Here is a 12,967-nt window from a genome sequence, read left to right as displayed (position 1 = left end):
GAATGGCATGTAAAAAATAACAATTTATCATTCAGTGTGCGTCATCCATGCATTAGCGATGCAGCTACAATTGGAGTAGGAGCAGTGCCCGTGTGTTTTCATGGCCCTGGCAAACTTGGGCGCACAGTAAAGGAGGGGTGTGTGTTCACAGGGCAAGACAAAGCAGCGGTTGTGCCCGGGGGACTGTGGCCCCAGCGAGTGAAGCTCAGCACGGCGAAAGGTTCTCACACATAGTGAAAGATAGGGAAAGATGGAGAGAGAATGGGAGTGGGGGAGTAAGCAGAGAGAGAGAAAACACTTCCTGGAGGTTCATTCTTCCTCTCTGCAACCATCAATGGCATTCTCCCCCTGACCCACTCCTCTCGCGGGCAAACAAAAGACCCTGCATTCCAGTGGAGCCTGACCGGCCAAGCAACCAGCAGCCATCCAGCCAGCCACTGTGGAAGCACATCACTGACCTGACCAGTCCACAGGCTCATCTTGGGGTGGGCTTGAGCTGCACCGTCGGCATGAAGAGGCGTGTAATGCATCCTAATTCAAAATCCCTAAAGGAAGTTTGGAATGGCAGTTTTAGAGATGAAGTGTACAAAACATGTATAAAGCCAATAATATATGATATATTGGTATATTATAACATTGGTATGTTATACCAATATTATATATTGGTATTATTATAACAATAATAAGTGTACAAAACATTCATTCATTCATTCATTTTCTACCGCTTTTCCTCACGAGGGTCGCGGGGGTGCTGGAGCCTATCCCAGCTGTCTTTGGGAGAGGCGGGGTACACCCTGGACTGGTGGCCAGCCAATCACAGGGCACATATAGACAAACAACCATTCACACTCACATTCATACCTATGGACAATTTGGAGTCGCCAATTAACCTAGCATGTTTTTGGAATGTGGGAGGAAACCGGAGTACCCGGAGAAAACCCGCGCATGCACGGGGAGAACATGCAAACTCCACACAGAGATGGCCGAGGGTGGAATTGAACCCTGGTCTCCTAGCTGTGAGGTCCAATAGCAGAACATTTTAAATACAAACACTTTTATTCATCAGGTACTCCACGATCAAATGAGATTCAAAATCCTGTATATGATGGTCTTCACATAAAAAGTTGATCTTTCGTACAGTATATATGCTATTGATGCCATACAACGATTGAGCAATCATGAAGAATTTTACTTTTTACGTATGTTGTATTTATGTACGTACGTATGCATGTTGTTGCTGCGGTGGCTAGGGGCTCCAAGCAGTTGCCTGCCTTTCCTGGTGGCAAGCAGCGCCACTGGTGATATTGCCACATAGCGTACACACTCAGTATCTTGATTATGCAAATAACGGTGCACGTCGTTGATATGATAATGATATTCCCCAATTGTAAGTGTGCATGGTGTGTTGTATAAAGACATTAAAAACAAACAAAACAATGGAACAGCAGTGAAAGCTTATCTTCTGCGTCATATAATGAATGTCGCAGATAAAAATAGTGTCTGCATTCTTACACCACATCAGTCTGCATGAATGCATTCTTGTATGTTCCTTCACCGTTTTCATTGTGTTGTTAACCAAAGTTAATCCACATTTTTTTTCTATTAAATATATGCTAGGGCTGCACGGTGGACGAGTGGTTAGCGCGCAGACCTCACAGCTAGGAGATCTGAGTTCAATCCCACTCTCAGCCATTTCTGTGTGGAGTTTGCATGTTCTCCCCGTGCATGCATGGGTTTTCTCCGGGTACTCCGGTTTCCTCCCACATTCCAAAAACATGCTAGGTTAATTGGCGACTCCAAATTGTCCATAGGTATGAATGTGAGTGTGAATGGTTGTTTGTCTATATGTGCCCTGTGATTGGCTGGCCACCAGTCCAGGATGTACCTCGCCTCTCGCCTGAAGACAGCTGGGATAGTCTCCAGCACCCCCGCGACCCTCGTGAGGATAAGCGGTAGAAAATGAATGAATGAATATATGCTATGAATCCATTCATTGATCCATTTTGTATGCCGCTTATCCTCACTTTGGGGGTATGCTGTAGCCTATATGCTATGAATCTTACAATAATAATATGTATTTTCATGCCAAATTTCAAGAAAACTGGAAAAAATGCATTCTTGGCAGGACATCATAGCCAAGATGGTGGCAGTTATTGGGCTATTGGGCATTTGATCATCACAACTTAATTTCACTCACATTTTATATATTATAGTTGTTTACTGACGGACAGCAGCAGTATGACAAAAACGTTAAATCAAGTGTTTTGATGTCATAAGCACTTTAAGTGGTGTACCAAATCCTGCTATTTTTTCAAGAGTGCCTCACAAGAGGGCAACTCCAAGGGCTCCTGACTGACTGAGGACTCGGAGAATAGGTAATTATTAAAAAAAAACTAAAAAGGAGGGGGCATGAGGCCCAGAAATACTGGCGGCACACCTGAGTGAATGCATATTAGAAAGAAACATACAACAAAGGAGAGTGAGGGTCACCTGCATCTACTTCTTGGCATGCAGCAGTTATGCACAGTAAAAAGGACACATTTTATTCAAGAGTAGTCGCCCAGAGTAGAGCCACACACAAAGAGAATGTACAAAGTCCAAAATTCAAACCCAGAACCATATGACTGTGAGGCAGAACCACATGCTCCTCTGTGCTACATTTTTGAAGCAGATATTTTTAGATAGATTAACAGTTTGGTGGAAATCCAAACTTGAGGTCCCCATTACCGTATGTTCATGTGGTTATTGCATGCAGTGAAAATGTCACATTAAGGTCGTAGTGTTTCTAGACAAGTCTGATTAATTGTACTTTTAAGGGTTAACTTCATCTGAGTCATGTGAGGGCTTAATGCAAGCGAAAGAGTATCTGATATACTTTCAACCAACTGCAGTGGCCTGCCTGTACCTGTCCCAAACCAGTTCAACTCCTGTCCCTCCGACTGTTTCACTTTCATGGCTTTAAAACTTGCACGACTGTAGATACAGTGTTATAATCTCTTGCAAGATATCTTCAAACTCTCTTTGAAAAACGTTTTACTTTGTTTGACTGTTTTTAAAGTGTAAAAAAAACCCAGCCAGGATAGAAGTGAGTGGAAAGAGTTTGCATAGTTGTACAGTAAACATGCAGTTCAGTCGAGTTTAGCGGGACACACCACTGCCCGAGCGAGAAAGGTTATATTTGATACTGAACCTCACTTCATGGCTTATGTGGCTTTGTTAGAAAATGCCAGCAACCATTTCCACCTCGCAGCGGCTCAGAAATAAAAGCATGTTTTTTTTCCCCGCTTTTTTTTTGGGGGGGGGCAAACACAAACTTCCAACGCAGCCAGGAACTAAAACAGCCATAGATCAACAAGTGAACACTGCGGCCTGAGTGATGACTTTGGGTTTTAATCCTTACATTTTAGACGTGTGAACTATGGCACTATATGGCGTTCAAATTAACTTGTCACTTGGTTTCAAATTTGGCATGATTTTGCAACCTGTATGAATATACTGGACTGTATCATAGTTTTTTTTAGGTTGGCCTACATCGAGGATCCAACTGCAACTGTTTGAGGGTCATTTAAATTAATTTCAAATGCTGCAAATCACTGGTTCCAGCTCTCTGTCTGGATTATTTTCCAGTGTCATAAACTTAACATTTTTGGAATGTTGCATTGCGTCTACAAGTGGGGAATTAATGAAACACAGACCAGGTTGCATTTTTAAACATTTTCAATAATTTTTACATAATTAATAAACAGTGTCAATATAATATTAATCAGTTTTAAAGTAATATAGGACCTTTAAAATAAAACAAGATAGAAATATATCCACTGACTTTTGCTGGCCATTTAAATTACTTTCAAATGCTGTATACCAGGGGTCGCCAAGCTTTTTTTTATGATGGGAGCAACTTTGCCAAAATAAAAGCAGCAGGGAAACACTTTGTGTTAAGTTTTCAAATAAAGCCGACTAAACACAATACCTTTTTGATCAGCACCCATATAAACAACAAACCAAACAATGGGATGCGAACGTGTACATAACGCTGACCCTTTGGCGACATAGCAAACACAAGTCAAACACCCATATCATTTACAGAAAATACAATATAAAAAGTATTTAGGGAGGTCTGGCTCCCCTTATAGCCTGGCAAACTTCCTATGTATTTGTTTTGTGAACTTGCAATGTTTCTCTCTTAAGGCTGTTTTTGGGGTCTGTGTGCAATTTTGGCATTTGCAGCATTTTTCTTCTGCAAGTCTTCCGGTGTTTATGTGATTACAGCATTTTTAATTTCCAGGATTTCCCATTTTATTTGTTTTATGGTGTTTGTGTCATCAATGATGTGGAGTTGTTGCCCCTATTGGCCAATGAACAAACCAGAGGGCATTGTAAAACGTTGAAAATAAATCAGATGAACCAAAAAAAAAATCATCCATTCTTTATGAAGACGGTCATTATTTAGTAAGTCGTGTGAAGGCCGCACATAAAAAGCCACCATAAAACACAGGAGGATTTTTCAATGGGACACATGGATGGCACTGTTTTGTATTAGTGGGGTCGGCTTTAGGACCCGGGAGAGCAGGCTGCCACAGAGGCATTGCAGACAGCGCGTTTGGGAGGTGTAGTGGAAGAAAGGCAAGAGAAACGGAGTAAATGAGAGCACTTTTGTCCAGATTGTTGAAGGACTTATCAACTTAATATACCGCCGAAACTGCTCACTAGAATGAGACGGACACATTGTTGAATTCCTGCCCAGGTAAATGGCCGCGTTTCCTTCGCATGGTTAACTACAAGAGGTCGACAGCTAGTCAGGGTATGTCCCCATTGTACTTACATGGGATGCGGTTATTCTCACCCAAGCTGCCCTGCTAGGCCCCAAATGCTTTCTGTCGCTAAATGCAACGCTGGAATGAAATACTTTCCCGACTCCTGTAGGCTGTAAAAGTTACTGTAAAGACACGAAGACGTACGAGTTTGAAAGTGAACCCTGCCGTAATGTTCTATTTTCCACAAGCAGCAGTGAACGTCTCTTCAGATGTTTGGTTTCTGACAATGAGCACTTTTTGAGACACAGCCCTCAGGCCCACTTATTTGTAACAGTGAGCGGTGCGCCTTTCGACGGAAAAGGGTTGGTTTTTTTTGTACTTTTATGGCCCATGAGGGAAAACAAATGAGATCAACCAGAGAGCAGTCCATTCATTGTTATGAACACTGTTTACGCTGTATACATACTGTACCGCCATACAGCAATTCCACACATCATTAGCTTCCTTAGCTTGTTGCTGCTCTGCTTTAACACGAGCTTTTAAGGAGAGAATGTGTTGTGAATTGTCTTAGCAATTGTTCCAGTACTTAATTTCTGATCTAAACAGACTGTGACATTGTTATTTTCTTATTTATATTAGGTATATGACTTCAAGAAGGGCTCACTACAGGTGCTTGGAATTTTTGAAAAACTTTCAGTGTACATGTTGCGTTCAAAGGTTTTAAAAAGTGTTTGTATTTTGGAAAATGATGGTGCATTTCAGTGCTGGAGGGCATATTTTATTGCAGAATATAGTATTGTTTAAGATCATAAAGGCATTTAATCGTTTCAGTGTGTATACATTACACATATGGTTAATGTAGCATAACTTGAGTGGAAAAAAACTTGAGAAGTGATTGCATAAGAGCCTGTAAAAGGTGTTTTGATCCTGACTGTACTATTAATGCAAATCTTTGTTACCTTTTTTTGATATGAAGTAGACTGATGTCATAACAGCCACGGTGAAAGGATGAAAACTATTCTGTGCTGCAATGTGTTGGTTCAAATAGCAGTAATTTAAAGTATATATTTGAAGCAACACTTTAAATAGCATGATCCACAGTCTCAATGACTAACTTTTGGTTTCCCATTTGCCTTTTCAGAGTGCAATGTCCTCAGGCATGTTGTACCCTTTCACGCATTTAGTGTCAAAATGTTTTTGTCAGTCATGAGACTACTGTACGTCTGTCCACTGTGTGTTTGAGTGAGTGAGGGAGTGAGTATGTGCATGCATGGGGACATGACATGTGACCAATGGAAGACACAACACACTGGCGTAATGATGACTGTTTGGCGCTGCCTGTTGTATTTAGAAAATACCAGCCACCTCCCACCCAATCCCTATGCTGCCCCTCTGACGCAAATGTGCCATCAGGCGCATGCAGAATCTGTGGAATGCTGGTGGAAATTGTGTCCCTGTGCACAGTCAGACGTATTGTGCCCATTTGCGCCACAGGAGTTAAGACCTTATCACTGAGGATACACTTCTCAGAATGGCCGCCCACTGTTGGCGTCACATGAGCTTTGGTTTGTGACAGCACACTGGGAACATTGCAGCCAGTGACGTTCATAACGGTATTTAATTGATCTTGTTCACATTTATAATCAGGCCAGGATTTGAGAAGCATTATTACATCTTTAAAAGGAGTTAAGGGTGGCAGATTTGGTTTAAATGCACGATTGCTGATTTGATTTATTTGTCATTTATTTGATTTATTTGTCATTTACCAATGCATCCCACAGGGGAAAAGGGATCAGACAGCCATCAACATAAATGTTTATTTACGTTACAAGCGATGTTTTATGGAACACTTTACCAATGTATTTGAGGTGTAAAAAGAAGTTAACCACTTATGACTTATATGATGCATGACAGATGCAAAGCTCCATATGAAATGAACACAGAAGAGAGTGAGCATCTTCTCAGCTATTAAGCTTCTTTGTGCTAGTAGCGGAGCTACATGAGGGCTAGCAGTTGGCAAGCAGATGCGAATATGAATGAAGGCATGAAGGCAATAGTTTGTAAGCCGAATGCCACAGTTCCGGTGCAGCACCTTCCTCCCGACAGCCAACACTTACTGAGGCTTTTGATCGACGAAGTAAGTATTAAACGATACACTACATAACTTTATGTGTGTGAAGGTTTTATTGAATTTTTTTTTCTTAACAGAGACAATATTCATAGTGTAGCATTGCTGGGAGTACTTCCTGTTTCCCAGAGTGCTTTGCTGTACAGTTTTTGTAAAAAAAGTGGAAAGCACGTGGTTAGAGCTCACATAGTAGTTAATATTCTGCATTATACATTGGTAGTGTATTGTCTGTTTTTACCCACCTTTTGTGTTGCTGTGTGTGATGTGGTGATGCTCCGCGTATGTTATGTCTCACACAGGTACACGACACTCAAATGTGACATGACATAATGATCTTTGAATAATAATCTTAATGATAATTGTGTTTTTAAAGTCGGAATTATCGAATGTTGGTCGATAATTAGTAGTGGAATTATCGAATGTTGGTCGATAATTTGTAGCGGAATTATCGAATGTTGGTCGATAATTAGTAGCGGAATTATTGAATGTTGGTCGATAATTAGTAGCACAACTATCGACCAGCACAATTTATTATCTGGACAAGCCTACCCGATATTAACCAATACCAACGTTGACCGCATCTCGTCTCTCAAACTAAAAAAAAACAACACATTACATGTATTGATTTTAATCTTAGTTGACTAAACCATTATGGGTGCTACTTTGGGATCCCTTCCCATTCCCAAGTGTCCATGATGGATGCTCTCATTTCAAATGTTGTAAATACTTGAGTAAAAGCGTATGCGTTTTGTAACTGTAAACCCGCCACTGACTCTTGCTCACCCCAGCAGGAGCAGAAAATAGAGCATAAACAAGCTTACAACCATTGATCTGTGATGAAGGAAGTAGTGTGGTGTTGTTGGCCTGAATTTCTTCTTCCTGCCAGAAACGCTTGTGACTGTCACAGATGCAGAGTGTGTGTGTGTGTCTGTGGGATCTTAGCTTCATGACTTGATTTGCATTGAATGAGTCGCCCCCAGAGCTTGAGCCAGAAAGATTGAATGATTGAAAGCCGTAGTGACAGTCAAGCAAGCAGGCGGGCGGTGGCGGTCTAGAGGCCTGAGGACCATGTGACCCGCTGTCAGGGTACTGGGTTCATTCAGTGGCTGTGGGCTGCAGCACTGGCAGCAGCCCAGCTTTTCCACACGGGCCGCAGTAGCAACAGGTCGCTCCCATTAAAACAGCAGCGCTGTGTTGTGGCTCCAGAGCCGCTCTTGTGCATGTGTTGCTTTTTCGACTGCGGCGTACGCGCTCCGGTTTGTTTATGTGAAGTATCCCAATGTGTATGTAATATGTGTGTGTTTGTGACACAGTGTACACACCGACATGCCAAAGGGATCCAAAGGCTTTGACATTAAATTGCGCCCAGTGTGTGTTTTTTTTGTTTTTTTTTCAAAACCACCTCCAAGATCTTTCCACCGGCGTCTGTGGGACACAAGCACCACAACCTCACTGCAATAAACAAAAACACAGAGTAAAAATAAATAAACCTTTTTTGCTCATTGATGGCAGCTAGCAGAAAGGCTGTAAAAGGTGTGTTGATCACCACATTCAGTGACACGTTTATTTGAGCCCGGGGCTGTACTGATATGACTCGTAGTCTGTCAATAGTCACATCCACTTCCTGTTATTGTCCCTGGCAATAGGCTGGCTGAGGCCACTCGCACAGAGCTCTTTTGATGGCTCTCCTCTGATGGAGCAGCAGCAGACAAATTGATTTCAGTGGAAGGGCAGAGATCGCCTGGTGCATGATGTGACATTTGTGTGAACAAGTAGGGAAATTGATCCTTTCATGCACCCCTGTCCTGCATTCAAAGCTGTATTTACAAGAGGTAAATGAAGAGAAAGGTCAAGTGTTTTGTCATGATAGCCTCCAGGGTTTCAATATTTGCATTTAGTGGGAACTGTGATGAAACTGCATACATGCATAATATTAAACATGTTGTTAACTGAATTCTCTTTTTTCACTGTCTGTCAGGACTGAGCATTAATGGCAGATCATATAATACAGCCCTTGCTTTGGACTTGAGATTGTTGAGGGTATTTGGTACAATCAACTGTATCCTTATAATTTTTCCTGAATCTGAGCTGGTGAGACCTCTGCTATTGCCTGATTACATGCGTAAGTTTGCACTCCACTTGGCAAAGAAAGTGCGTCATATGTGTCAGTTACTCTGGCTGTTATGCACACATCAGGCAGTCAGTAAGTCTGGAAAACATCCAGCAACATTTCCGTGTGCTTGCGCCACTGGTCTGGCACGAGTAAAAACAACAACACCCGTAGATATGGCACGTAAAGGTTGTCTTCATTTGCAGACAAATGTTGACCATTGAGCTGCAGCTGCTTATTAATTTCAAGTCAGCCAAACCAGAGGTCATTCCGTCAAAATGTTCATGAGTTCAAAATCCTCTATCCTAAATGGTTGTGGTGTTTGTAATGCAGGCCCGAGAACACGACAGGTATGTCTTTTACTGCCTCAACCATAAAGTGGCAGGACCGCTTGGATCCCATTGCTTGTCTTCTGAGTTGACCTGAAAGTTAATATTCAGACCAGTGGAAAAAAAAAAGTTCCGCCTCAATGTAGGGCTAATTTTTACTCTTTTCTAACTAATAGATAACCACAAGCTGTGTGTGTTGGGCTGAGTGAGGACTACTTGGGAAACAAAGTGACTCTCCCTGTGGAAATCCTGGATCCTCTACCCTGTCCACCAACATGACCAACGTGGTGATCGTCAAGGAGGGATGGCTGCATAAAAGAGGTAAGAATAGGGCTTTGAAATGGGTTAGCTTTAGTTGTATACAGTGTTGTACATGTTCATTTTAATGTATATAGTACAGTGGGCCCTCTAAAGTTGACTATAGGCTTGTCACAATCAAAAATTTTGCTGGACGGTAATTGTCATAACATAACATAATATATAACATAATATGTCAATAACATAATACATTAAACAAAAAAACTATGAAAATAAATATTTCCTGTTTTGATAGTGCTTCAATTCAGGTTCTGTTTATCTGGAAATACATTGCACAGTCATCACATCACCATCACATTTACCAGAAACAAAAGTAGCCATCATGCTACAAGTGGAAGCTTATTCTCAGAAACCTTTTCAACAAAGATTGCAAGGGAGGAGCCTGTTTTCAGCCGTAAACTGGAATATGTTTTTTAAATAATTAAAATAAATAAATACAAATAAAATAAATAAAAACAGAAAGCAAAAAAAAACAACAACAATGAAATTAATATTGTCTCTTTTAGCAAAAATTGCACTTATAAAAATTGCAATCACTACCAAAAACAGGAAGAAATCCTCCTGTGAAGAACCCTCACAACAATAACAACAAATAAAATAGAGTATCAAGTCTCTGTAAGTTCAATTCCACCCTCTGCCATCTCTGTGTGGAGTTTGCATGTTCTCCCCGTGCATGCATGGGTTTTCTCCGGGTACTCCGGTTTCCTCCCACATTCCAAAAACATGCTCAGTTAATTAGCGACTCCAAATTATCCATAGGTATGAATGTGAGTGTGAATGGTTGTTTGTCTATATTTGCCCTGTGATTGGCTGGCGACCAGTCCAGGGTGTACCCCACCTCTCGCTTGAAGACAGCTGGGATAGGCTCCAGCACCCCCGCGACCCTCGTGAGGATAAGCGGTAGAAAATGAATGAATGAATGAAGTCTCTGTAAACAAAATTACACTCCAATAAATAATGATTATTGTGTAATATTCCTTAAGAGGAGCGCAAACTAATGAAACTATAGAGGTGATGCCTGCTGTTGCGTGGCGTCACATGGGACACAGCGGGACCAAATAATGCCAGGACTGCTTCATGGATGTGGAGAATGGTAGTGACAATGCATACCCATGCGGGAACAATGTGCATTGTGCATGCTATTGTCCATCACAAATTACGGGCCAAGTATGTAATTTATGCCTAAACAGAATGCAAGCAGTGTGCAAACTAGTCTTCCCGCTTTTCATGCGTGCCATAAATACATAAATAAATGATACTCATAGACAAAATATGTGCAAGTGTAAATGCCGTTTTACTCTACAATTGTGGCCACTGCAGAACCAACACGCTGAGGTGTTGAGACAGATGTAAACCCTCTTATCATCCAGAGAGAGGAGTAAAACAAACATGCATGCACATGTCTATCTATCGAGCCCGGCAAAATTATCGAGTTTGTTTTTATTTAATTGATATATTGATTAGCGTTACAGGCCTATGTATTATTGTAAAACATGATATCGTTTCTTGTTTTCTTGTTTTATGTTACAGTGATCTTAATAAGTGAACTATTTACTGCGTGCCTAAAATGTAGCGAGGCGTCCAGTGGCCAAGTCCCCAGTGGGCCTCATTGAACCGCTCTGACATAGCCGTGTGCTGTGTCGGGCGTGAGTCCTGTTGTTTGGATGAAGAGGCATTCCTCACATACCTGCTGACTTTTAGTGCTTTATGTGTGCACACTATCTGAGCCCTCAAACTGCAGCTGCCCCTCAGAGCCCACCACCACCACCACCTGGGGCTGAATGGAATAAGCAAACTGTCTGAGACCAGTGATGACTTTAAGGCCTGAGGCCAAGGGGCTATAGACTTTTACTGAAAGAAGGCAAAATCATGGCTCTGACTCAGAGGATAAGGTGATGGATGAGGGTCACAAGGATGTTTACTAGAACTTTAAAGCAGTTGCCGTGTAGGTAAGCCTCTTGCGTCAAACTATTTAAAAAGGAAAAGAGAACAGGAACATTATTTCAGTGGAAGAGAACTATCTGCCTGTTAAACATTGTAACTGCACTGTTACTGAGTATTTTGTACATTTGTTTGTCTTTGTTATTCACTTCTGTATATACAATATAAGAATAAAAATACATCAACGCAAGAAAATGGTGACTGGCAAGTAAACAGTCACGCGGCATCGCTGCAATTATACTCAGATGCCCACTCACACTCAAGTTCAAGCAGTGACGCCTGTCTATTTGTGACACACACACACACACACACACACACACACACACACACACGTTAAACAAACAACCTTTCAGGAACAGTGAGTTGGCACACTGTCACAGTTGAGCAGCTGTGCCCTATGAAATGTCACCCAGAACCTTTTGCGTTTTGATTGGAGGACATCCGCCTGCCTCCTTGACAGCAAGGCTTTCTGTGTCGCATCACTGTCATGCAATCTTTGCCCCAGAGCCACCGCACAGAAGGTGAACCTGCCGTGGCCATGTCTCGCTGTCCATTACCTTCAGCCACTAGCCTCTTGTTGCACCTTGAGTGTTATTTTTTGGGGGGGGGTTGGGGTCATGATTTCGCTATCCAAGTAATTCTGTGTAAGAGCAGCACTAAGTGCTTTGACCTATTTCAAATGTCTTCATAATGTTTGCCATAACAGGCACTCAACTTCAACACAAATTTGATGTTACAAACAGTAACCCTTCAAAAGTTATACCATGGACATGGTCACACTCATTTCTTAGGCGTCCAACTTTATTGTGGTATCAATTCAGAGACGGCCTTTTGTTCTCCAGCTAGTATGTCTCATTCAACAAAGCAAGGTCCACACGCACACACACAAAAGGGATTGCACGCTTGTCTAACATAAGTGACCTCACAAATTCATGAATAGGGGACAGGACCATTTCATTCATTCATTCCTTTTCTACCGGTAAACTCACAAGGGTCGTGGAGGGTGCTGGAGCCTATCCCAGCTGTCTTCGGGCGAGAGGCCTGTACACCCAATCACAGGGCACATATAGAGACAAACAACCATTCACACTCACATTCATACCTATGGACAATTTGGAGTCGCCAATTAACCTAGCATGTTTTTGGAATGTGGGAGGAAACCGGAGTAACCAGAGAAAACCCACGCATGCACGGGGAGAACATACAAACTCCACACAGAGATGGCCGAGGGTGGAATTGAACTTGGGTCTCCTAGCTGTGAGGCCTGCATGCTAACCACTCGGCCGCTGGGAGGCAGGAGAATTTTTAAATGTAATTTAATTAATTTTAACAACCATGCCCTGTGACTGGCTGGCGACCAGTCCGGGGTGTACCCCGCCTCTCGCCC

General features: G+C 42.1%; 1 protein-coding gene across 5 annotated transcripts in view; it reads left to right on the top strand.

The window, feature by feature from the left end:
• The window catches only part of akt1 (v-akt murine thymoma viral oncogene homolog 1), a 47,612-nt gene that overhangs the window by 12,885 nt on the left and 21,760 nt on the right, over positions 1-12,967 (top strand). For 2 of the 5 annotated variants that reach the window (XM_058091512.1, XM_058091513.1), the window contains one exon: positions 9,498-9,642. In XM_058091512.1, coding sequence (XP_057947495.1) covers positions 9,597-9,642 — 46 coding nt within the window. In that variant the 5' untranslated portion in view covers positions 9,498-9,596. Of the gene's footprint in view, positions 1-4,558; positions 4,802-6,201; positions 6,892-9,497; positions 9,643-12,967 lie in introns of those variants that run through there. The other 3 variants (XM_058091514.1, XM_058091511.1, XM_058091515.1) reach the window with 3 other exon arrangements.

Source organism: Doryrhamphus excisus, chromosome 13 (assembly GCF_030265055.1).
Source record: "Doryrhamphus excisus isolate RoL2022-K1 chromosome 13, RoL_Dexc_1.0, whole genome shotgun sequence".
Taxonomy (NCBI): Eukaryota; Metazoa; Chordata; class Actinopteri; order Syngnathiformes; family Syngnathidae; genus Doryrhamphus; species Doryrhamphus excisus.
Note: the sequence above shows the minus strand (reverse complement) of the source record. Positions and strands in the feature narration are given on the sequence as shown.